This window comes from Solanum stenotomum, unplaced genomic scaffold (genome assembly GCF_019186545.1).
Source record: "Solanum stenotomum isolate F172 unplaced genomic scaffold, ASM1918654v1 scaffold17538, whole genome shotgun sequence".
NCBI classification, from domain to species: Eukaryota; Viridiplantae; Streptophyta; class Magnoliopsida; order Solanales; family Solanaceae; genus Solanum; species Solanum stenotomum.
Window position 1 is genome coordinate 192,437 of NW_026024602.1, and position 25,646 is coordinate 218,082.

The window sequence follows — 25,646 nt, forward strand, 5'->3', positions numbered from 1 at the left end:
ATAAAATGTAACGTAGTTAAGTATCTCATTAAAAGAAGGGTGAATAGAAAAAAGTCTCAACAATTCTCAAACTTTAAAGAACTTACTTATTTTAATTTTTAAACTATAAGAAAATCATAATAATTCACTTATATATGAACTAGAAGGAGTAATAAATAGTGAATTCACTTATATATTCTAGTTCTAGATTAAAATCATTGGAGCTTTAATTAAATTTGGATTGTGCATTTGCATTGCGGGATCCATTTGAGGATGACACTCTCAATATGATTTTCTTCCATACACAAGTCTTGAATCTCTCAAACACTTAAATCCAAAACCTCTAATTAGGAGTGAAACAGTCATAACGACCACTCACGATTCCATTTGAGAATGACACTCTCGCTCAATATGATTTTCTTCCATATACAAGACTTGAACCCCTTCAAACACTTGAATCCGAAACCTCTAATTAAAAGTAAAACAATCATATCGACCACTACACCGCAGCGTAACTCATAGTGATTGGGAAACAAACTCATGTAACACGATGTAGACATTTCCAGTGAAACAAACAAAAAGTTCGTGATAAATTTGGTGACAAAAAGACCAATTTAAACAATGCACGTTTGTATATATTTCTATGATTGTCAGAACAACTTGTGTATTACCTCGAAGACTTTTTAAACGCCACTAGAGAATCTTCCAGGAATTAAAAAATTCCTTGATTTGACATAATTTTTAAAAAATATATATTTATCAAAGAGTTTCTAGTTATATTTTGTAAATTTAAATCTGACAATTATTTTTTTCGTCTTATAATAAATGTTAATTTTATTTATTTTACACTTATTAAAAAAAATAATTATAGAAAGTATAGTTTACTTAATAAGGAAATAATATATACTATATATAGGAAAATAATATATATTCCTAATAGAGCTCTATCTATTAGGAAAATTATGCATTATTAAGAAAAAAGTTTTTTGATACAAAGACATGGTTGAAAAAACATACAATATTACTTTTGTCTTAAATTTTGAAAGTGACACTTTATTTTGGGATATTTTATTTGTTTACTAAAGTACTTTATAGAATAGAGGAAATAATATATACTTTATATAGTTATTTAGTAATAAGGGTAATATTACAACAAATGAACAATAAATTTCTCTTAATTTGCTATACAGATGAATTACAAAAATCTATTTTTAATATAAGATAAGTAAAATAAAACATAAATTATTTTTGCCATAGGCTTCTCCAGAATATAGCAACTGAACACATTACTCTAGAGTTTCTTAGGAACCGTTTGAACGGAGGAAAATGTTTTTCACGAAAAGTATTTTTATATATATTTTTAAAATAAGTGATTTTTTTAAACTTATTTTCTAATATTATTTAAGTAATTAAAATATTAGTATCTCAAAAATAATTTATATATTATTCAGTAAAACACTACACCTCTATAAGGGTGAGATATGGTGGAGAGTTAGGATTGAGATAATCAAGGCGAGGGGATGTTGGGTGGATAGGAGAAAAGAATAATAAACTTACAATGTTATTTTGTAAGTTGTTTTTCGACTTTGATTAAAAAATATATTTTTATTATTTTTAAAAAAATTATTTTTTTAAAAATGTGCAATGAGATCCATGTCATTGTAGGGACTAGTGTCATGGACTTAGAGTCTGGCGGGACATGACACTAGGGATGAATGGAAATAGATATTATGAATGAGGCCCAATTTAATGTGGATATATAATTATTGGATTGAGAAAATCTATTGGGCCAAGAATAAACAATTGGACTCAAAGGCCTTTCAAAGTTTAATTTGATAGATGATCAAAATTCCTTTATTTATTGGCAAAATTATTAAAGTACACTACATATGTTTACCTATTATCAATTAATCCCTTTTTTTTTCATAAAAATCCAAAAATTCCTACTTTTCCCCAATTTCTCTTTTCCGGATACTTAATTATGAAAGAAACCAAATCCATCTTCCTCACCCCCAAAACCTCGTTTATAATCTTTTCCACTACCAAACCAGTTATCGCTTTCAAAGCAATTGAATTTTCAAACGATTCAACAGTCTCAAAGTTCAAAATAGATATTATCTTCTTCTTTATTTTTCTTTCAAAATCATTTTTTTGTTTCAATCGATTTTGGATTATTTGTCACAATGGATCATCTGTCTTTTAATATTGGGATTTCTCAATTAATAACACCTAACAATGAACAAAATTTTGAATCTAAACACCCCAACTTGACTGAACAGAGGTCTAAAAGCTTGCATGCAACGGCATTAATGGCGAATCGAACTTCTACCAAGAGAAAATCGAAAACGGAAGTGGGATCATCATCTAAAGCAAAGGATGCAAAAACTAAAAAGAAAAGGGGTAGAAAGGTTGCCCCTCCCATTTCCCGACCAACACTACCCATGGTATGTCTTTCTTTTGCTTTTAATTTTAGACATTGTTGAAAAATAAACGTATATAGTGTATATTGTAATCTGTAGTTTTAACCTAGAAACACTGATTGTTTGGGTTTGAGTTTAACTTTTAAATTTGTAGGTGAAAGATATGGTTGAAAAATATAGTTTTATTGTATATATTGAAATCTGGAGTTTTTTACCAGAAACACTGATGTTTTATCTGATGTTGATATTGAGTATAAATTTTACATTTGTTGATGAAACACATTGTTGAAAAATAGAGTATCTTGGTATATACTGAAATGTTGAGTTTCTACCCAAAAACATCGATTTTTTATCAATTGTTGGTATTGAGGTTTCATTGTTGAAAAATAAAGTATCTTGGTATATACTGAAATGTTGAGTTTCTACCCAGAAACAAAGAATAATGTGCCAAAGACAACACCAGACGTGCAAAAGAATCAACCATTTCAAACTCCGATTTCACAACCCCTAAAGTTTGATAATGTATCTGGTGTTCATCTTATTTACACATTTAATTCAATTTATAATGTATCTTCTTTCCGTTTGCAGCGACTGTGGAACATATGTAGCTGCTTTTGCTGAATTTCTGAGCCACGAAATCAAGGTCCCATCGATTCTTTTTCGAAGTGAATATCTTCGCTCAAGATATGCAACACTGTTATAGAAATATGGTACCGACAAGGTCAATGCCGGATACGTTAGCGAGAATGATGAACCTATAAGGCTAAATGCGGCTTCCATTCTATTGGCAAATGATGAATTGATTAATGTAGAGTAGTTATTTATTGACTGACTTACTGTAAAGATGTGAAGTTTTACTGTTTTGAAGAAACATTAAGTGTTTTGTAGTATTCCTCTCCAGATCTACATTATATTTCTAAGTAATTAATTATTCTATTTTTGAAGAGTTTTTATTTCCACACTTTTTATATCGCTTCTAAATTAGTTTTCACTGTATTTTAATACCTTATTAATTTTTCTATATTATAAGTATTATACATGTCAATGCAGATCTTACTACAGTGAATCCGATACAAAATTTCATCTCCCATATTAAGTATATGATACAAAATTATGTATCTTAAAATGACATAATTTTATTGTTCACACAATACTGTACAATTTATATTTTATAAGATGATACTAAATATTTTTTACTTACATAAATATTAGATATATGATACATAGGTGCCTAAAATATTTCAAATTGATATGATTTTATCATTTCATGACAAAGTTTCAAAGATATCAACTATCATATACACAAACTTTATACTAAAATCACTCTAACTTTTTATAATCTTTTACTTAATTTCCAGAAAACTATTTTGTGCATGAAAACTCAAATTCCGTCCATAAATATCGAAATTTTATGTATATGATATATAATATTGGTAAAAAATACAACTTTTGATACTCTATTATTAGTAGATACAAAATTTAGAAGAATATATTATGTATATGATATATAATTGATTCAAATGATACCTTTTTTAAATGTTGTCTCTATTAACTTTGACACACATCACAACTATTTTACACTATTAATCTATGTAAAAATTATAAAAAGCACATAGTATACCAATCTAATTTTTATAATAAATTGACAATTACATAATGTTGGCAGATAGCAAAACATAACATTATTCATTTATTGCATCATAAAATAGTAACCTAAAAGTACTTCCTAAAGTATCAAATTTGAGAATTATTAGACATGAATCATAAAATAGTAACATAGATCATTATTATTAGGCAAAATTACTAATGCGTGAATTGTGGCAGTTAATTTTTAAATCCCTTACTTAACACATAAAACTGTTAAAATTCCTTTTTTAACGCACTGACCTGATAATTACAGCTTCTTAATTAAAGTATTCGACCGCATATTAAAGAATCCGCAACACAAAAAAAAGAAGGGAATTTCGTAATTTATGAAAGAGTAGGGACATGAAGTTATTTGTTTATTATAGTATGTGCTTTATATAATTTTTACTTATTTATATAGATAGATGATAAAAAAAATAGGCATAAACAAAAAGTGAAATTTATATCTAAGCGCGTACATATATATATGTAGATAATACATGTGATTCTAATGAAAATTTAACTTTTTATTCATATGAAAAATTATTATTTTTTCCTCATTGAAAGAAGATAAAAAAAGTGTGTGAGAGAAAAAATTCAAAAAGGAGAGAAGATCTCGTCCACGCAACATAGTGCAACCCCTAAGCAATTTGGGGGGAGGGGGGTTTCTCGATCATCTCTTGAAGGTCCATTTTAGTTAAAAATGTCCTAAGCACATACATATATGTACGTAGAAGGTAGACAATACACTTAAGATTATAATAAAATTATAAAAAAAAAAACGTAATGTTTCATTTTGTAACAAGTTCATAAAAATATTGTTATATTTTACCTATCACAAGATGATTATATTATATTATTATTATTATTATATATATAATATAAAAAAGACTTTACATAAAGAGGAAAAAAATGTTTTGAAAGTAAAGTTTGAATGTGGAGATGATTTTTACGTTTTATAAAATTATGAGTGAATTAAATTTGAGGTAATTATATCCCTATTATTATTATCAATATACCACACCTCTATTTAATTTAATTTAATATAAACAAATATTAAACCCTTCTCCAAGATAAATCCCTTCTTCTCCAAAGTTCCAGTACCTTCTAGTTTCTCCAAAATCCCTTCAATAAATTCTTCTTCTCCAAAATCAAACTCCAAAAAATCCAACTACGAAATCAAAAATGGCGAAAGAAGGACCTAATTGGGATGGTTTATTGAAATGGAGTCTATCTCATGCTGATGGTACCAATCCTCCTTCTCGCAATTTGAGGTAACCAAATTTGAATCTTGTCAATAATGATGATAATGAATTTCTTTCTTTTATAGCAAAAAGATTGAAACTTTTGATATGGGTTTTTTCGATTGAATAGTAATTATAGTTCAGATAGTTTATAGGTTTGAGTTGTGTGCTGTGCGAACTAAGCCTCTTGTGTTTAAGTGGAGAAGGGTAGAGGGGCGGGCTCATTGTTCTTGTTTTCAAAGGCTGTAGTATAAAAGATGGGTGTTGTAGGTTGAGGACAAGCTAAAAATAGTTGAAATATGAGTGGAATTGATAAAGAGGATTTATGTAGCAGGCAAATTGGTTTTGGGGTTGATTGGGGTAGTAATTTGAATAAAGATTCTATTTTTATTTGTTCACTGATTGGTGTAGGGATTGTTCCTTTTTAGTATGCTTTGTCATGGTTTCTTTTAGCATTTTGTCTTGCCTTTTTTACTTCAGTTGTTTTCGTTTTTCGAATTGTGTTGTAATGGTTTTACTTTAGTCGAGGGTCTATTGGAAACAACATCACTATCCTTCCCGAATCCCACTTGTGGAATTACACTTGGTATCTTATTGTCGTTGATTGATTGATTGGTGTAGTAATTTGAATGAAATTTCTATTTTTATTTGTTCTTTTCTGTGAAAGTTGGTTTTATATTGAAGTTATTGGTTGATTGTATTACTGTGGGTCAGTGAGGAGGACAGGAGGTGGTTCATGGAGGCTATGCAAGCTCAAACTGTTGATGTAATAAAGAGAATGAAGGAGATTACACTTGTCATGCAAACACCAGAGCAGGTTTTGGAATCACAGGGAGTGACTTCCCAAGATATTGAAGGTGCTTGATTTTGAGGCATTTGGGCTTTTTAGTTTTTCTGGATAATGTGTAATCATGTTTATGAGTTTTGCTCATTTTGTCTTATTTGCTGGCCTGATGATTTTACAGATATGCTGGATGAGCTACAAGAACATGTTGAATCAATTGACATGGCTAATGGTGAGTTCTTGGTGTAATTTAGGTCTTCAGCAACATATGCATATCATGATTTGGTATTTACAAGTATTACATGATTCTTAAAAACCAACTAGTTTGGAATTGAGGCCTAGTTGATTGATTTATGGAAGGTTTTATCTGATGATATATCTGTTAGAATGTCCCACATTAGTTGAGGGAATATGATAGAAACTAAGATGAAAATGAAACTTTACTCGTTAATTAAAGTGCAAGAATCTTAAACACTGCATTAACCAATAACTATGTCCGTATGGAGTGGACAAATCTCCAGATACAAAGACAATAACAATATTTTTCTTCTCCAGAATTCTCCTAAAATACACATATTTATAATAAACATAAAGATAACTCCTAATAGATAGAGATAGAAACAGTTACTGCGGCTGGTAATAACTTTTGCTTATAACTACTATAAATAATTACTGGTTATATATTTATATAGTGTAATTATTTATATGTCTTCAGTTTCCTTTATCTTCAACACTATTTAAAACAAAGAAACTAAGATAGATTATCTCCACATGTTGCTCGTCTAGATTTTCTTCTAGCATTCGTATCAGAATAATTGTTGTCTCCTTATAGTATTGGACAATTCTTGTCACATGAGCTAGTTTTTGTTGTTGATTTAGGCCCAAGGTCCATTTCTTAATATGGAGTTAGAGGTACACCAATATATTCTTAGTTTACTGAATACTAGGCCCCTATGTTAAATTGTTCACACTCTAGATGTCCACTCTGGGTGTTCAGAGGAGAGTTAGCACCTCACATTGGTTGAAAGAATGGCCCCTTGTCTCTTTATATGGTCTTTTGCTCAATCCTCACCTCTTAAGCTAGCTTTTGGGGTCCAATCGGCCAAAGGTCCATTTACTTAATAATATCATGTAGGTTTAATTGAATTTTGGACGTCATGTGTTTGAACTCTGCCACATTCAAAATCACGGTATTCAAGTGGACAAGAGTAGTGGTGTGTACCAATTATTGCCTAGTTCTGAACTGGTTCCCGTGCACCACTGGCCCTCGGAATTTCTCGACAATTAAAAAAAAAGCCCTGATCAAGGAGTGGTTTCATTGATTATATGAGTTTGTTCTTTTGCTGACCTGTTCTTTGACAAGGTAGTTCATATCATTGTGTTCATCTAGGAGCCAAGACTAATTATTTCATGTTTTGTGAATTATCCCCTGACAAGCATCCTGCATTTCTGTACAGTAGCTACTTACCAGCATCCATGTCGGATACTCCAAAAATAGTGCATTTTTGGAGGATTTGACACGGGTGCGGCAACATTTTTGGAGAGTCCGAGCAACATAGTTCTACATTGGTTTTTTCTTAGACTGATGAACTTCGTTCTGCCACAAAATAGCAGTAATGATATTGCTCTCATCTTTTACTTCCGATTAATTCAAGAACGTACATCCACTCATCTTAAGGAAAACCATGTGTGACAATAAGTGCTCAGTAAAGTTATGCAACTTCATGTTAATCTCTATTGAAGATGTTTGTGCTCCATAATCACATATTCAAACAAATAAAAACCTCGGTCACATGTAATCCTCTTGGATGTCACTTCTAATTAGCTTATGTTTATCTCTGTTCCTACTGGATGTAATTGGAATTGGTTGTGTTCATATAATAATTACTTGTTGAAAAGAAAATAAAAATGAAGCATATTGGACAAAGCTGTGACACTATTTAGTCCATATTATACATCACTCTGATCCTCCTCTGCCCTGCTTTTTTCCAAGCTTAATTCTGATTATTTATATAAGCAGTCACAATTTTCTTTTAATATGTATTTTGTATGAATGTACTCTTGGTGTTATTGTGCTCTACAATATGAGGTCCTCAAGTCTTCTATTCAACCTAGAGGTATGTCCTACAGTTTGAGATGTTTTGACTCTGGTGCCTCTTTAAGAGCTCGGTAGTTGGTTGCTTCCTTCGATAGAATGGAACACTTACAGTAAAAGAGCTTTAAGAGGATCAAAGAGTATGAAACAAAGGAAACCATTTAGTCTCTCATCCTTTACAGCATCAATGTTATCTGGAATGCCTATGACTAAGCTATATCGGTTCTCAAGAGCCACTTGAACCTGGGGGAGGTATTCCTTGGTACTGCTATGGAAATTAGAAAAAGGGAAGAGGACCAGAGAGACCTGGGGGAAGTGGTCTATACTTTGTTAGTGTTTCTGGCTCATAGCTATTCCTCACTATCAACTCTTGAAGTTTCTGCTTTGCGTCCTCTCCCTCCTCATTCCTTGGGGATTTTGTTCTCTTTACTCATTTTTATTGTCATTTTCTATTGGAGCCTTCAATAGGTAATTATAGTTTTAATCTTATGCTCTCTCCCTTTATTGTTAATTCGGCAGATCTGAACTCAATTGGTGGATTGGTGCCTCTTCTTGGTTACTTAAAGAACTCCCATGCAAACATTAGAGCCAAAGCGGCAGAAGTTGTAAGTACAATTGTTCAGAACAACCCGAGGAGCCAACAGCTGGTAATGGAAGCTAATGGCCTAGAACCTCTTCTGTCAAATTTCACCTCAGATTCTGATGTTACTGCCCGCACAAAAGCTCTTGGTGCAATTTCATGTGGGTACTTTTCCTGTTGCTGAATGATTTATTAGTTAATTGTGTCCTTTAAATTTTGATGTCATGTCATCTGTGTTCCAGTAGTGCTGATCAATTAGCTTTTTATTTTTCATTTATTACAGCTTTAATCAGGCACAACAAGCCTGCCATTGCTGCATTTCGTCTTGCAAATGGTTATGCAGCTTTAAGAGATGCTTTGAGTACGGAGAATGTGAGATTTCAAAGGTACTATTTTCTATTTCATGCACTAGATGTTTCTGAATTAACCATTGATGAAGCTGCTGCTTTCCAGTAAAACTTCCTATTTTATATTCCTTTTCTGACAGGTGTAGTTTCTGTATTTTTGCAGGAAAGCCCTTAACGTGATCCATTATTTACTGCAAGAGAATCATTCAGACTGCAATGTAGTGACTGAGCTAGGATTTCCTCGAGTTATGATGCATCTAGCCTCTAGTGATGATGGAGAAGTGCGAGAGGGTGCCCTACGAGGACTTCTTGAGCTTGCCCAAGACAAGACAGGAGAGGTTGCTGGCTCCTCATCAATTGAAGAAAATGAGAAACTCAAGCAAATACTCCAGGAGCGAATTAGGGGGATTTCCTCTATGTCACCTGAAGATCTTGGTGCTGCTAAAGAAGAGAGGCAGCTTGTAGATTCCCTCTGGAATACCTGCTACAATGAGCCTTCTTCTCTTAGAGAGAAAGGCCTAGTTGTTCTCCCTGGAGAGGATGCATTACCACCTGATGTTGCTAGTAAGCATTTCGAACCACCTCTGAGAGCTTGGGCTGCGAATAGGAATGAGGATACTATGTCAAGTAACGAAAAGAAACAGGCTCCCTTATTGCTAGGCCTAGGTCCACCTACACAGGACCCTCCTGCACAGAATAGCTTTAGTGGAGCCATGCCTGGGGAAGAAAATAGAGACACCTCTGCATGATGTACATGTTTTAGGCAATACCAGGTTCTTCGGCTTAATATATCTTTATAATATTACAAATAACATTGTGTGTTAAATGCCGAGTGTTTTCTGGATAATTTATAGTCTTTCCTCTTTGTCATGTCACACTTGCAATTTTTCTTCTTTTCCTTTGTTGTTTAACCAAAATCTTAGTGTAATGCTGTATTCATTTTGGTTATAGTATATTTAGAACATCGACTATTGAATGTGTTCTTATTTTGGTGACTTTTATCACAATATGAGAATCTCAACTAGTACTAATATTGCTGTTCACTGACTTTCCATTAATTTTCTGCTTAGACTCGAGTTACATAAGTAGAGGACAACAAACTGCCTCTAGATGGACATGTGTTTCCATCCAGTCCTAAGGTACATGAAACTTGTATTACAGATTCCCAGAACTCTTATTTTGGAGGGCAAAAGATAATGACATACCTTGTAGCCCTACACCTGTTTAGGCTAGAAGACTCATCAAATGCATAACTGTAAGCCTTGGGGCAGATGGCCTTAAATAGATGAGCAAAAATAGTAGGTTTGCAAGTTTTGGGATCTGCAAATTTTCCTGTGCAGCAGTACTTGGCTGATTGTATAGCCAAGCAAGCACTCTTGCACCCTACCACTTTCCCATCAACCTTCACTTCTAGTGCAGATGGACAACATATATTCAGATCAACATCGCATTCCGCCACACCACAACCTGCTCCTCCACCTACTGGTCTCATTGAAACTGGTACGTTGAAGCCATCGACTAAGCTCACGTCGTAGAAATGCAGGGGTGAAGTTGATGAGCCTAGTGTCATTTCTACAACAGTAGCCGGTGGCTTACCTCCTAACCCCCGGCATTTTAATTGACCATTACAGTCTCCAGTATCACATGAGCCTTGACCAGTGTTATTAAAGTGACAATTCTGCCTGGCCCATATCCTACCCGACCACTTCTTAGGCACATCGAAGACTACCTCATCACCACTTCTCATATGAAAGCCACCATCATTAGGAGTCATCTTCCCTGTATTCCCAAGAATTCCTGGCCATATGCTTCTTCTGCAGTTGTTAACTAGAATAATTTGTGTCCCATCTGCAGTCACATGACAAAAAGTAAAACAAGTCAAGAAAATATTGTGCATACAAAGACAGAGATTAAGAGTCAGGGAATTACTTGTGCTGACAAGAAAGACGTATAAACAGAGTGCAATACATAGTAGATGAGTTAAAATCTGCATTTTCACTTCGAGAAGCTGAAGCTCAGGTATACTGAGTTAGTTGGGAGTGGAAGAGCTAGCTGCTTAACTCTGGAGAGCTCAAGTTTTTAAAGTACAAACTAAACATTCTGTTTAACTGTATGTTTTTAGTTTATTATAACCAACAATGGTATCTTTTTTACCTTTCTTTTGGGAACAAAGGGCACATATGCATTGCTTCAAGTGGAGGACTTGTACCTCACTATAGCCTAATGTGATTTGGAGATACTTAGCTTGTGTAGATGCTTCAACTCTACTCATCAGAAGCTAGAATTGTCATGGTCTATGTTGCTCGGACTATTTGAAAATGTAAATGTGTGGGTGTCTGATTCTTCAAAAATAATTGACTCCCTCATCAGAAGCTAGAATTGTCATGGTCGATGTTGCCCGGACTCAATGTCAATGTGTGTGTCGGATTCTTCAACAGTAGTGTATTTTTGGAGAATCCAACACGGTTACGGAATCAAAAGTGAAGAATTTGCGCAATTTAGGCCGTGGTTATTGATCAAATAATTTGTATTGATCAAATAATTTGTTCGTGATACGCATTCTTTACATGCATCAATTACTTATAACTTGTTACTATTAGGCATTAGCATATCGTCGACTTCTTATTCGTATGATCGTTAAATAGAGACTGGTGAGATGACCAAAAATATTGTAATAAAGTTGTTCCCTTTTATCGTGTATAAAATAATAGTACATAATATTTTCATAATTTATACATGTATTAAGTTACGTGAGTTTCTAAATTGCAAATCGAACACCTTATTAATTTTATTCATGAATAATTTACCCCTAACCAATTACTAAACATGGTATTACTTGTGCAAAATCTAATATATACATAACTCATCTCCAAATCAGCTATCACGCGACCCTAATATTTTTACATGAACAAGTTATTTTTGTTAAAAGGGAACTGTCTTACACTAATAAGAATTGTGATTAAGTTTAAAGATAAGGGAGAATTAAGCTGCATTAAGCTTTAAGCTATCGTTTAACTTCACAGTAAGGATTAGAAAGGTTCCCTAATATCTAATTAACACCTAATTATGGATATAGTAGCAAACATATTATATTTGACAGAAAAACTTCCACTTATGTATAAAAAATATTTGACGGACTCAAATTTATATATATATTACGAATCATTTTGTATTACTCTTTTGTGATAACGAATATAGGCTTTTAATGAATATATGTCTTGAAAAACTTTTCAAATGTGCATGTATATAATTTTCAAACTTAATCAAATGTGTCGATGAACTATTTGATTAATTTAGAAATATTTTAATTTCTCAATTTTACCCTCCGTTTTACTATAAGCTTTGTTTGCAATACAAGGTATATATGTAAGTTGGATGAGAATAAAAAATATTTTTTTTCTCTTATTTTGAAATTTATGATATTAAAAGTATCGTGTAATTATAAATTTTTTAAGGTACCAATATTAGAAGCCACGTACACACAAAAATTGATGTTCTAATTCACATATTAAAAAATAAATAAATAATTCTACTGAACTTAATGTCTCAAATTATATATTGTGTTTCTTTTCGTTAGAAAGAATTCGACTATTTTACTTTTATTATTGCTTGAGAATTGAGATATAATCTCCTTCTATTAAATAATATTCAAACAAACCACACAGGTCACATCTATTATCTCTCGAATAGTGGATTAGGAGATTTAAACCTTTCAATCCGATGGACAAAAAGATTAACAAATATGATTTTAGAAGATAATATACTAAAAGTTGTAGAGATGGTTGTCTCATAGTCAGATTTCAAAAAAATAATTCAAATCAATAATTTTTCTACACAAAACAGGAACAAATAATATTTGGTTCAATCAGAATCAGACGTTCCATTCATTCGTTTATGGAAGCGACTCTTTACTCCCATTTTTCATTAAAGTAGTTGTAATCTTAAAAAACAATTACTATTCAAGATAAAATTTTAAAAAATAAATTATTTTGAACTTCTAAAATAATAAATAATTTGAGATAACTTATTATTTTTAGAATTCAATAATTAAAGAATAAATGGAGTAGTTCCATCATATTCAAAGCTACTGATATCGAACCCCAAATCTGATAAACCCTTTGAATTTAGGGTTTTGCAGAAGCATTTACTATGTTTCGAATCGGAGCTAAGCTCTTTAGAGCTGCCAGAATTGGTGGCTCCGCCGTGTCCGATTTCAGGTCACCACCAACAAGATTTTTCTCCATTAACAACAATGTTAATACTGGTTTCAAAACCAACCCAGTTGCTCTTCAAATGATCAATTATGCTATTTCCCTTGCTCGGGCACAAAAATCAGGTTTTTGCTCACTATACCAATCTAATGAATTGGTGTCTTCAGTTTGTTTTTGTGTTGTAAATGCGAATTTGCTTTGATTTCCCCATCTGGGTCATAGGTATTTTCCCTTTTCCCAAGCTGTGAAGTACTAAAGTTCATTTATTGAGTTTAATTATGTGTTTTTGATGGATAAAAATGTTTGAGGAAGATGATTTGGTTTAAGAAAATGTCATTAATGCTCTCTTTAGGTAGTAGTTAGGAGTTAGGACAGGAACCTGCTAGGATAAATAAACAAAGAATTCATATTTCTGTTTTCTAATATGTTTTGGAAATTCACTCTACTGTATAGTTACTAATGTTTGGACAAAGAATTGGATTCACTCTCATATTTGTTGAAGCCAGCCTGTGGTAAGAGTTTGGAGCCCTCAATCACTTACTTATTCGGTAAATTAGCTAGCAAGAGGCCAATCCTTAGGAATCTTCTTTCCAAGATAAACCATTTGAATGCTACTAAATGACAAGAATAATCTATTGGAACACGGCACATGCATCACACATAAGGAAGACGCTGGAAGACTTATAATGAATTTGTCCATTTCGGGGTCTTTCACTTTTGCCATATCTAGAGAAATACTACAAGTCTTCCGTCCCACATTCCATGGCCACGGCCATCTGGTTCACCGGTACTACCAAAAAAATCTCATACTTACGTTATTGTTATTGATTGTTTGATTGTCTTGGACCACGAGGATCCCAGTGTGCTTTTGATTTTCATTCCAATCATCATGTTGATGATAAATCTCCTCGTTCTCTGCCATAAGAACTTGGAGTCCGTATTATGGTGAAGATAATGTAAGACTGTCATTCTTACTCAAAGAACAGACTGAAGGCCCATAATTTGACATTAAATTATTTATTATCCAAATAAAATAAGATTTTCACTATATATACAAAAAAAAATTTGTTTCTTATCTCTAGGACTTTGATGATTTAGGTAAGAAGTATTGTTATTTTTAATTAGTCATCTCTTCTATTTTTTTAGCAGAGCTCGAATATCACTAAGGCAGTTAAATATAAAGAGGTTAAAATGATTCAACATATAGAATATATACTTTAAAAAAGTTACCTATTTTCTTATGATTAAGTCCCCTTAGACATAGTCTACTACCAAAATATTGCTATTACAAGTGCAAAAAGGAAAGAAATTAACATAAAAAGAAAACTTAAGCCCAACAGGGCGATACAAAGGAGGACTGAAAATAGAGAAAGCTAGACAGGCAAGTTAATTTTTTGTGGGATCATAAGACTTTGCCCTCCTTGGCCTCACCCCATCTGCTCCATTTGTAATCTCTAGGCAAAGAGTAGGTATCCGGCTTAAATCTTCTTCAAAGAAAGCTTGAATGAACCAATATTGCTTATCCATCCTGGAAAGATAGTCTTTGAATGCAAAGAGTAGGTATCCGTCTTAAATCCTCTTCAAAGAAAGCTGGAATTAACCAATATCGCTTATTCATCCTGGAAAGATAGTCTTCTCATATGCTTCAGCGGTCATCGTATTACAAGCAGCAAATGATATGTGCACAATCAGAACTCTGAAACAATTTCAAAGCAAAACAACGGTCAAGACAAAGCAACAACTCAACTCAAGGAGAAGTCCATTTGATAGCATTTTATAGCTAGCAGTAATATAACATTTCGTAAATATTTAGTTTGTGTTAAATTGTATTTAGTCTATATTGAGTTTTTACAACTCTTTAAGTTCTACCGTTTTACACTAATGAGGAAAAGAATGATTAATGTAAGCTAGGTTCATGTACTGGTTATAAATGAAAAAAATATTTGTTTATGAAAGGACATATTTGTTCATCAACATTTTGAGGTTACTTTAGTAATTTAATACTTTGATTTGGGGCTTCCCACTTATAGAATAGTGTGTGTGTGCGCGCGCGTGTATGTATGTGCCGCCTCTGAAGCACTTTTTTTTTTTTTTGTGTGTGTATGTGTATGTATACACATACATATGTAGAGAGATAGACTAATGAAGGTATCCATTCATGTCCTTAAGAAGAGTTGCTTTCTAATGGATCTAATGGAAAAGTCACTATTTTACAAGTAACACCTTTCATGAATGGACATAACTTTTAAAAAAAGAAAGACGCGACAGTCAACCATGTAAGACCTCGTGAAATTTGTGACCTATAATTTAGGAGAGTTGTAAATGTGAATTTTCTTCAATTTTCCATGTGGTCATAGATGCCTACTCGAAAAATCAGGTCTTTCACTTTTCCCATGTCATCAAGTTCATTTCTTGATTTTTTATCTGTTGTAAAATATGAATCTACTTTGATTTTCCACATTGGGTACATATGCTCTTCTCAATCAGTTTTTTTTTTTTTTTTTACTTTTCCCAACTTATCAAGTCCGTGTCTTGAGTTTGGTTCTCTGCTGTCATTGTGAATTTGATTTGATTTTCCATGTGTTGTTCATAGATGAATCATATGCGCAAGCTCAATTGGTACTTGAGCAGTGCCACTCAACTCAGTCGGATGAGAGTGCTAAAGGATTGGTTTTTCTTGCTATGTCTACCTTATTTTCTGAAAGGTTAGTCTTTATGATGTGGTTATCCACTTACAATTTATGACCTGGAATTTGAAGTTAATTGTTTTATTCTCCTTTCCTGGTGTTTTTTTTGTTTTTAGAGGGAATTTTAGTGAAGCCATTGAGAAGCTCCAGAAAATTCAAGATTTGGGCTTGTCATCTTTAGCTGTTAGAGGTAAAACTTGTGGCACTTATGATAGAATCCACAGTTTGAAGTTCCCATGGTAACAATTAGGCATATGATTGCAGTTGCCGCCTCTGAAGCACTTGCTGGGCTTTATTTAGAATCATATCAAGTAAGACTTGTTGAACTGCTGATGTCTGCCTGAACTGATTTTTGGCATATAGTTTATATATAATATAGGATCACTTAGCAAATATTTCTCCAAATGTAGGATGATTTTTCATCAGCAACTGCAGATATGTGCTTGCAACTGCTGGAAACCATAAGGCTAGAGATTGGTGGTGGTGGATCTGACATTTTGGAAGCTCGTGCAAAAGCATTGAAAGGGCTGGTTGAGTTGGTCCATGGTAATGTTGAATCAGGTGAGAAATATAGTGGTCAAACTTTTCCTCTGCTTTCTGTGTTATTCTTTGTTCTAAGGTATTGAAATTGTGTATGTTCATTTCAGCCCAGTCATTTTTTGAAGGAGCTCAAGGTGATAAAGGTTGCTTTGGTAAGGATTTGCCTTGTGAGACATCACAGATGACATAGTTCTACAATATATTGATATCGTGATGTATAGGCAACGTTGCACTATCTTTTGGTGAATTCCTGCATTGTAAGCGGAATTTCCAAATGGCGAGGGAGTTATATCAAAGGGCAATGCAGGATGTATCAGAACGTAAAGATTTTACTGATTCACAGTCCGTATCAGCTTGTAACATGAATTTGGAGGAGACTTTGTTAGGAGCTACTTGTGCTCTAGGACAGCTTGAGGCTCATTTGGGGTAAGACTTCCTTTAAATGTTTGGCTTTCCCTTGTATAAACATATATTCCAATATCTTCCCTCATGCACAGACTTTTCGGGTGGCTGTAGGAATTTTGATGATGCTGAGGAAATACTAACTGCTGCACTGAAGAAAGCAGAAGAGTGTTTTGGTTTGCTACATCAATTTATTATTGCATGTATGAAAAATCATTTGTATCCTATTGATTTTTATTTTATTTATGCAGGTAATTATCATCCAAAGGTAGGTATTATTTTGACCTGCATAGCTCTCATGTATCGACATAAAGCAGCCATGGAGCGGTCAAGCTCGCTTTTGATTCAAGAGGTCTGAAACTATTCTCAGAGCCATTGGCATATACAAATATCTATACACCACATGCATTTACTTTCTGTTTTACCATTGCAATGTCAACCCAGTAACAATGATTTTGGGTGGAATTCGTTTTAACATTGTGAGTAGGTTTTGGGATGCATTTCCAATTTTTTTAAGAATGCATGGTTCAATGGACACAATTTAGGGTTTATTCCCTAGGTGACGTTGGTGGGCTTGTTTCTAAGGATTTCGTCTGAAGATACTGAAAAAAACTTAATCCAAAAATAATGTCAAGAAACTGTTCATTTCAAGGACCTGATTCCAAAGGATTTAATGAGTGACCCTATTGCAGTTACAATAGTTGAATATGAAATACTTTCTTTCTCAGGGTTTCTCTCTTTCTCTCTCTCTCTATCTCTTAAAGGGTTTCATTGAATAATGCAGGGCCTCTATAGAAGAGCAATTGAAGTGCTCAAAGCTCCACCCTTGGAAGTAGAAGGTATGACAAATAATGAAAAAGTTCCAAGTTTACATTATTCAGAAATCAACTAGAGATAGAATAACAACCATTCAATATCTTTTTACAGGTGTTGGAGCGACACGGTCTAGAAGGGATATTCTTGCCCTTGCAAGAGGTATACATTGCTTCTAAAATGTAGTGGATCTTATTTACTTCTTATCCACATCTTTTGCAGAATTGCCCGACCTCTTCAAGATATTCCTCTTTCACCCTAATTACAAGATCTTTTTTCTGGAAACATACTTTGTAGTAGTAGCAAAAGCTGCGTCTTTAGGGTAACGTGATCTCTCTTTCTGCAACCCTTGCTTCCGTCAGGCATTATAGTTTTTGAGTCTTCACTGAAAGAAACAAAGCTATAGATTGCAGGGGTTAGCATGGCTTCGCAGATTGTTGTGCTATGGCCAAAGTAATAGATGCCTCCTGCTTTTCAGTTCCATATTTTTAAGAAGGGATGAATTGTTTAAATTGACTCGAGAGGAAAAACATACGGAAATTCATTAAGAATTCAGCTGCAGCAATCAGTGAAAGTTTTGTTTGTACTTGAAGGGTTTATCTAGATTTAGTAGTGCTAGATGTGAGGGAGGCCAAAGAAATATTGGACGGTTGCAGCTTACTGTGGATATGACCTTAGGTAGGAGGTTGTGGAGGACACATTAGGGTAGAAGGTTAGTAGGTAGTAGAGCGTTGTCTCACTTATCCTTCAATACTAGTAGTAGTAGTATTTCTCCTGTAATTTCTTGTCCTTCGAGTTTTGTTACTGTCTACTGGCACTTGTACTTCGATAATCAAAGTATTTAGTTGTAGTTACTGTTCTTTTTGTTCAAAATGCTTTGTCATACTTTCTATGGTATTTTGCCATAGTTTCTTCACTTCCATTATTTATGTTGGTCTGCTTTGATATGCTTTTCCTTGAGCCGAGGATCTATTGGAAACAACCTCTCAAGGTAGGGAGGTGTAAGGTCTGCATACACTCTAGCCTCTCCAGATCCCACTTGTGGGATTACATTGAGAAAGTGAATCTTTTCAAGTGTGATTTTATGGCATTCCATCCTAGTACCTGGATCAACTTGCTTGGTTGTTATGCAGGTGGGTATGCAGAGACGCTTATCGTGCAACAAAACAGAAAAGCAGAAGGTGAAAAAATGAAGCAGTGGGCAGAAACAGCTTGGACAAATCGCAGATTGTTACTCGCGGAGGCACTAGAGTCATCCGAGTCATCTGCCAAAGTGTCTGTCATAGATACTCGAATAAGCCGGGTCCTGTAGTTGTTTCCTTAACATATTTTCGATCGAAAAGTTCGAGGCACATTACGTTCATCAACTCACAAGTATCTATATACTTTTTGTAGATATGATATGCTCTAAACACCAGAAGAGATTTCGAAATTTTCTTGAATAATGAATGTATCACTGTTGTACATTACTGAATGTTGATGAAGAAATTAAAGATATACAACATTTAGAGAGGAATATCAAGGCCTTTTCCAATTTCTACACCAATCATTTCAAGAATTCCCTTGTTGAAAATCTGAAAAATGCAACACACAAAGATTACAATAGTATTTAATCAATTAAAACCAAATATTCAAAGGTATAAAAGATGTATAGTTACCAATTCCACAATAAATGTACCAATAAGACCAATCATACAAGCTCTAGAGTTCCATATCTCAGCAGTATTAGTAAAACCCAAAAGGGGTTTGCTCAACTTTGGTACTTCTTTTGGCAACTCCACCTACACAATATAAGTTTCATTTACAAAAAACTTGAAATATCAAATTGTAACTATGGTCCACTTTTAAACTACCACGTCAACAAAAAAAATAAAAAATAGTTATATATATGTGAAAACAGGTTTTGGGTGTTCTCCAAATTTCAATACAATTTCAAGTTATATTTGAAATTTTTATAGTCAAACGTTGATTTTCAAATAAAGTGAATCTTCATGGACTAATGAATCCTAAGATGTCACCTACTTAGTTTCTTCCGACTCCACCTTACTACAATGGTGAAATCAGAAATTTGGATTAAAAAAAGGTCTTATACCAATAGGATTTAACAATTTATGTATAACCTAAAAAAAGACACCCCCACCCCACTATTTATATATATATATATTTCCTTTGTCTGTATTTATGTTGCACAATTCAGATTTAGAAAGTCAAATTGTTTATTTTGATCATGAATTCAAACATGAAATAATTTTAAGTTTTTCCAATAATAAAATTTGTATTATTAAAAACAACATAAAAAGTACTTTAAGTCTCAATGATCGATATTTCAAGATACATAAAAAAAAAAATTACAATCAAAGAAAAAACTTATTTGAATGTGATATGATAAAGCACATACCCCAGGTGGAACCTTTGCAGCCTGAATGTTGAAGGAGGTCCTTTTGGTAATTTTCAAGTTGGGATTATTAGGCAGAAAAAAATGGTGATTTTGAGAATAATTTGCAGAAAGTGTTGTTGAGAGGAAGGAAGATGAGAGTGAAGCCATTGTTAATCACAAAAAATGAACAAATATTTTTAGCCATTGTGTTGTTTTTGTGTTACCTTATCAACAAATTATTTTGTGGTCTCCAAAATTCTAATAACTTTCTATGAGTGAGTGGGTTCCACTCCTACCATATTATGTGACCTCCTTCACACCTCATATATTTCTTACTTTTAATTTTTGGTTAATAATTTGATGTATAAATGTATTTTTTAACTCATTTTTAGTTGATATATGTATCTTTCAATTTTGAATGTACATAAATAAATATTATTTATGTAAAATTGAATAATTAGATATATGTGTCTGATATTATAAGTGGTATGATGCGAATGATCATATTGTGTCTATTTGTTGAACTTTGTCTATTTATATACCCCTTTAAGTTAAAGGTTTTAGATGCCACTTATTGAGTTGGTTTCTATTGGTTTCATAAAAAAGGTTATTTTCTTTTAAATTTTAATAAACTTATTTTCAAAGTCTTAACCAATCAAATATAGAAAATTTGAAAGACATTTTCTTCCATATTAAATACATCCTATATAAAGGGGTGGATAGCAATTTGATTGTTTAGTTATTGATAAATTTTCTAATTTCTAGTTTTTATAATATCTGATTTAGTAATGGTAAGTTTTTTTTTTTTAGGTATTGTTCAATTAATTTTTTGTTTATTAGTTATTATATTTTCATTACTGTTTTATTTTCTTTACACCTAAAATTGTTGCACCTAAGCTAAGAGTCTCTTAGAAACAACTTTATATATTTTCACGAGCTAAAGATAAGGTTTACATACACTATATTCTTCTTATTCCCTAGACCTCACATGTAAAACTTCACTGGATATGTAGTTGTTGTGAATATTCATAAATTTATCATTATTACTAACCGTTCGACCGTCAATTTTTCATCAAAAATAAAAAAAGATTTAATTTAAGAAGACGAAAATGAAACACGTAGTATGTAATATAGGGGTCACGTAGCCATATCTACAACTACAGCCCGCGCTATAAAAGCTCACGTTCCCCTTCTTCCCATGCATGCAATTATTTAATACAAATAATATATTTTTTAATTAATTAATAAATAAAAACAAAAAAAATCCTTATTTAATTTGAGTGTATATATATAGGTCTTCTATATTATTCAAATACAATAGAAAACTAAATTCCTATTTATTTTTGTTTTGGTTGATATTCTTTAATTAAACTTAGTAAATTATTTAATACACTTTAATAAAAATTTGTTGTAGGTGATATTACAAAGAGTATATTTTATTTTCTTATACTATGATTTTGTACAAAAAACTATATATGCTACAAACTTATAAGATTTTATGGATGGTTACAAATAAAAGCCACTAAATTAAGTTTTTGTAATAAAAAAGTAAAAACCACTCAAGTTTACTTAGTTATCACGAAAGTCGCTAAACTATTATTTTTAACAAAAAAATTACTTAATTATTCCTAAATATTCACATAATATAACTAGGAGGAAACAAAAACTTAATTAGCTTAAGCTGAATGACTTTTTATTTATAAAAAAATGATTCGGTGACTTATTCTGATTTTTATCTAGGCAAAGTTATAATCGAATGTTTTTTTAGTGACTTTTTTATGATATTTGAGTAAAGTTCAAAAAATCTTATGCTATTATAAACTAATTAATTTTAATCCGAAAATTAAATAATCTTATCATGCATTCCATAAAAGACACTAATAAATATAGGATGAGAAATAACAATCGTTAATTAAAATTAGTGTTGCTAAAAGCTTCGCTATTTAGCAATAAAACAACAATAATAATAATAATAATTAATCTCGATCCTCACCCAAACTTCTAGCTAGTACAACAACATAAAATTAACAAACAACATTTTTAGAATCGATCAAATTTGATAAATTCGTCCTCGAAAATAAAAAAATTCAACCACTTGACGTCTGTCCGACGCGTTCGTCAACGTTCCCTTTTACGTTTATTAGCATTAGAAATGTAATTGATGTCCCCTTGAGGAATATCACACAAGTCATGTTGATCCATTGTCAATACAGTTACTGGACTTGAAGGGCCATAATTAAAAACTCCACTTGTTATGATTAATTCTTGAAATTCCTTAATCAAGAATTGTTTATTTATCATCATTCTTTGACACTTGCTTATATCATCCTAAATTAGAAAAAAAAAGAAAAAGATAATCAATTAATATGTGAAATTATCAAACAACAACAATGAAGTTCTTAGTTAAGTATAATACTCGATCCTTCTGTCACATATTAGTTGATTACCTTCCTTTTTACACACACATTATGAAATTATAAATACAAGGGTAGTTTTACCAATTCCCAGTTAAGACCTTTTTTGAAACTTTACTTAATATGAGAAAAAAAATTAATGTTTTCTTATTTTAGTAAGGTGATCAACTAATATGAGACAGATGTACTACTCCTTAATTTCCACATGATGTGACAATTAATTTTTATAGAGTCAAAAGAGGTTTTCTTAATACATGTTTTTTTGCAAAGTATTTTTAATTATAGTATGGCTTATAGTGCCTTTTATCTAGCTTCTAGATTTAATTATATTTTCAAATTCGTATCGAATATTAGTTAATTTAATTCACATATTTGAATATATATGGCATAAGTTAAAACAAAGAAATTATTATTTTCTAATTTATTTCTTTTTTAAAAAAGGATTGTGTAAATATTTACCTTTTGATCTTGAGGTATGAGCCTAGTAAAATTATTGAAACAAGAGTCATCTATTAATAGAGACAAATCTTCAGAAATGCATGTAACAACAGATTGTGCAATCACACAAGGCCTGAACTCCAAGAATTTAGCATCTGTCAACATATAAATATTAATCAGTCTGTCAGTACATATAAGTTAAATTCCTTCGAAAAAAATGAAGAAGAGTTTTAAGTGATTGATTTCTCATATGACCACTCAACTAACCGTTATTATCTCAGAAATTCACTTAGATAATTATAAGTCGAGAAATCAATTCGAGTTTTAAGTGGTGTTTTTTTTACCTAAAAGAATTCGAAGAAGTAGGTCATTGACAGTNTTGATTTCTCATATGACCACTCAACTAACCGTTATTATCTCAGAAATTCACTTAGATAATTATAAGTCGAGAAATCAATTCGAGTTTTAAGTGGTGTTTTTTTTACCTAGAAGAATTCGAAGAAGTAGGTCATTGACACTTTTGAGTGAATTAATACTCCATTGAAATAATTCAATATATGAATATGGTGTTGTAGAATTTAATCTCCATCCTAAAGTCTCCAATAATGCCAATTCCATACGTTGAATCATTGTTGATTCAAACAAATGTCCAACTCCTTCCATCTGCAAATATCATCAAACAACAACAACAATTAATAACATAATCAATATAATTTCACGAATATAGTCTATCGAGAATAATGTATACGTAGACTTACACCTATCATATGAGAATAAAAAAAATTATTTCTGATTGACACTCGAGTTAATCTATCTATCAATAATGATAATATATATTTTTATATATATATATATATATAAACTACCTGTAATTCAAGCAATTGAGGGGGACTTGTTTCATGAAATTTAGAGGCCACAGACAAACATGCAATTGAGAGTAACTCAAACATCCAATATTTCCATCCCTACAAAAAAATAAAATTGTGTAATATAAAATTTGATCAATTAACTCGAATTCAATTGTTTTTTTTAAAAAATAAAATATATTTCTTAAAAAAAACTTAATATAAATTAATATTGTTACCTGGCACTTGTTTAAAGAGATAAACTGATCAAGGTAACTTGCAGCACCAAATACAGTTCCAAATGAGAGATTCCACCTCCTTTGAGACTTTACATATGTTCATAATCATTAAAAAAAATAAAATTAGGAGATAAAAAAACACAAAAAAAAAATAGTTACTATGCAAGAAAAATTGAATCTTAATACTAGAACAATTTATACATGATACAATTATAGTAAATTTTCAAATACGTAATTTTAAATTTCGTACAAAAAAATATTGAATTCAGTTGAACCAGTTGAGACTATACTACATGGACATGATCTTAAGGGGCAGAGATAGAGGGATCAAAAAGGGTTCATTCAAACTCTATTTGTTGGAAAAATCACACATTATCTTCATGAAAATTTTGCCTCTGCTACTGAATCTACATCTTTACGATAGAGATGGGAGATATGATTCATAAAAAAAGATGATGAAATTACCTTAATAAGCCAATGAATAGCTTTGAACCTTGCATTATCAATAAAACAATTCTCTTTTATAAACTTCACATAGCCTATTTTAGGCATGTAACTTATTTCCTTGTCTAATAAAATCTCAAAAGCTTCTTCACAATCTTCTTTTGATTTAAAAAAGCAAGAATTTTCAACATCATTTTTTAATCCTTCTTCTTTTTCTAGCCAAATTTCATCACAAAGCAAACTCTCCATCTTTTGTAGAAAGAAAGAAAAAAAGTATAATTTTTAAATTATTCCAAGAATGACTTATAATTTGTCAGTGAAAAATTTAGAGTACAAATAGTTGGAAAAGATGACAAAAGGCAAATGATCACTACATGATAAGATAGTCTGCAAAACTATAAAAAGGATTTTATAAATTTGTCTCTTTCTAGTGCTTTGTGTCATGCACAAAAACCTTAAGGTAAACTTTAATATATAGTTAGAATAGTAGTATTAAAATTCTTGGTGGAGTAAAGAGTCATATGAAGTAGTAGTATATACAGCCTGGCTAGGGAAATTTATAGCAAATTTAATTTAATTTCTATGAAGCAAAAAATATATAGAAAAATATTTTGGGATCTTAGTAGCTAGCTCAGTTGGTTGACTATCTAAACTTCCCACATTATAAATATATGTGTGTTCATGATAGATAGTACTCTCTTTGTTCCTAATTACTTGTCCACTTTTTAATTGACACACCTATTAAGAAAATAATTATTGACATAGTGAGGTTACCATTTTACTGTTATTAATTATAAAGTGAATGAATTAAAAATTTAAGATTTTCAAGAAGTTCTACATTTTTCAAAGTAATTAATTGAAAGTATAATAGGTAAAAAAAAAAATTGTCTTTTCTTGATTGTCAAAATCATGACAAGTAATTAGGAACAACTTTAAAAGAGAAAGTGGACAAGTAATTAGGAATAGAGAGTACGCTATACTAATATATAAAAAGAATTAAATAATTTCTTGATATGTGAAATATTAATTAGTTTGTATCAAATTTTAGAGGCTAAAACATTAATTATTTTGAACCAGAAAAAGTAACTTAGATACAAATGCATTTTATTTTTTTTATTTCAATTTACGTGACACATTTTATTTTTATTATATCTCAAATAT

At 31.7% G+C, this 25,646-nt stretch overlaps 5 protein-coding genes across 5 annotated transcripts; 2 read left to right on the forward strand and 3 right to left on the reverse strand.

Annotated features, from left to right (window-relative positions):
• Positions 1 to 4,999: 4,999 nt before the first annotated feature.
• On the forward strand, positions 5,000 to 10,051 carry LOC125850490 (uncharacterized). The gene is made up of 6 exons (XM_049530337.1): positions 5,000 to 5,299; positions 5,984 to 6,126; positions 6,235 to 6,285; positions 8,668 to 8,889; positions 9,012 to 9,114; positions 9,239 to 10,051. The coding sequence occupies exons 1-6, from the start codon at positions 5,211 to 5,213 to the stop codon at positions 9,822 to 9,824; spliced, it is 1,194 nt and encodes a 397-aa protein (XP_049386294.1). The 5' UTR covers positions 5,000 to 5,210; the 3' UTR covers positions 9,825 to 10,051.
• A 79-nt stretch (positions 10,052 to 10,130) lies between these two features.
• Positions 10,131 to 11,113, reverse strand: LOC125850491 (thaumatin-like protein). The gene is made up of 2 exons (XM_049530338.1): positions 11,005 to 11,113; positions 10,131 to 10,923 (listed from the first exon to the last, which is right to left on the reverse strand). Exons 1-2 carry the CDS (start codon positions 11,066 to 11,068, stop codon positions 10,250 to 10,252), a joined length of 738 nt encoding a protein of 245 aa, XP_049386295.1. The 5' UTR covers positions 11,069 to 11,113; the 3' UTR covers positions 10,131 to 10,249.
• Positions 11,114 to 13,145: 2,032 nt separating this feature from the next.
• Positions 13,146 to 19,333, forward strand: LOC125850500 (uncharacterized). The gene is made up of 12 exons (XM_049530348.1): positions 13,146 to 13,411; positions 15,880 to 15,991; positions 16,090 to 16,163; positions 16,238 to 16,284; positions 16,384 to 16,534; positions 16,621 to 16,665; positions 16,735 to 16,939; positions 17,030 to 17,091; positions 17,167 to 17,267; positions 17,700 to 17,754; positions 17,843 to 17,890; positions 18,862 to 19,333. The coding sequence occupies exons 1-12, from the start codon at positions 13,225 to 13,227 to the stop codon at positions 19,038 to 19,040; spliced, it is 1,266 nt and encodes a 421-aa protein (XP_049386305.1). The 5' UTR covers positions 13,146 to 13,224; the 3' UTR covers positions 19,041 to 19,333.
• LOC125850501 (light-harvesting complex-like protein OHP1, chloroplastic) lies at positions 19,153 to 20,312 on the reverse strand. Its single transcript, XM_049530349.1, has 3 exons — positions 20,127 to 20,312; positions 19,387 to 19,509; positions 19,153 to 19,302 (listed from the first exon to the last, which is right to left on the reverse strand). Exons 1-3 carry the CDS (start codon positions 20,271 to 20,273, stop codon positions 19,234 to 19,236), a joined length of 339 nt encoding a protein of 112 aa, XP_049386306.1. The 5' UTR covers positions 20,274 to 20,312; the 3' UTR covers positions 19,153 to 19,233.
• Positions 20,313 to 22,085: 1,773 nt separating this feature from the next.
• Positions 22,086 to 24,827, reverse strand: LOC125850503 (putative cyclin-D7-1). Its single transcript, XM_049530352.1, has 6 exons — positions 24,507 to 24,827; positions 24,042 to 24,128; positions 23,824 to 23,922; positions 23,443 to 23,620; positions 22,979 to 23,112; positions 22,086 to 22,433 (listed from the first exon to the last, which is right to left on the reverse strand). Exons 1-6 carry the CDS (start codon positions 24,732 to 24,734, stop codon positions 22,224 to 22,226), a joined length of 936 nt encoding a protein of 311 aa, XP_049386309.1. The 5' UTR covers positions 24,735 to 24,827; the 3' UTR covers positions 22,086 to 22,223.
• Between the last annotated feature and the right edge of the window lie 819 nt (positions 24,828 to 25,646).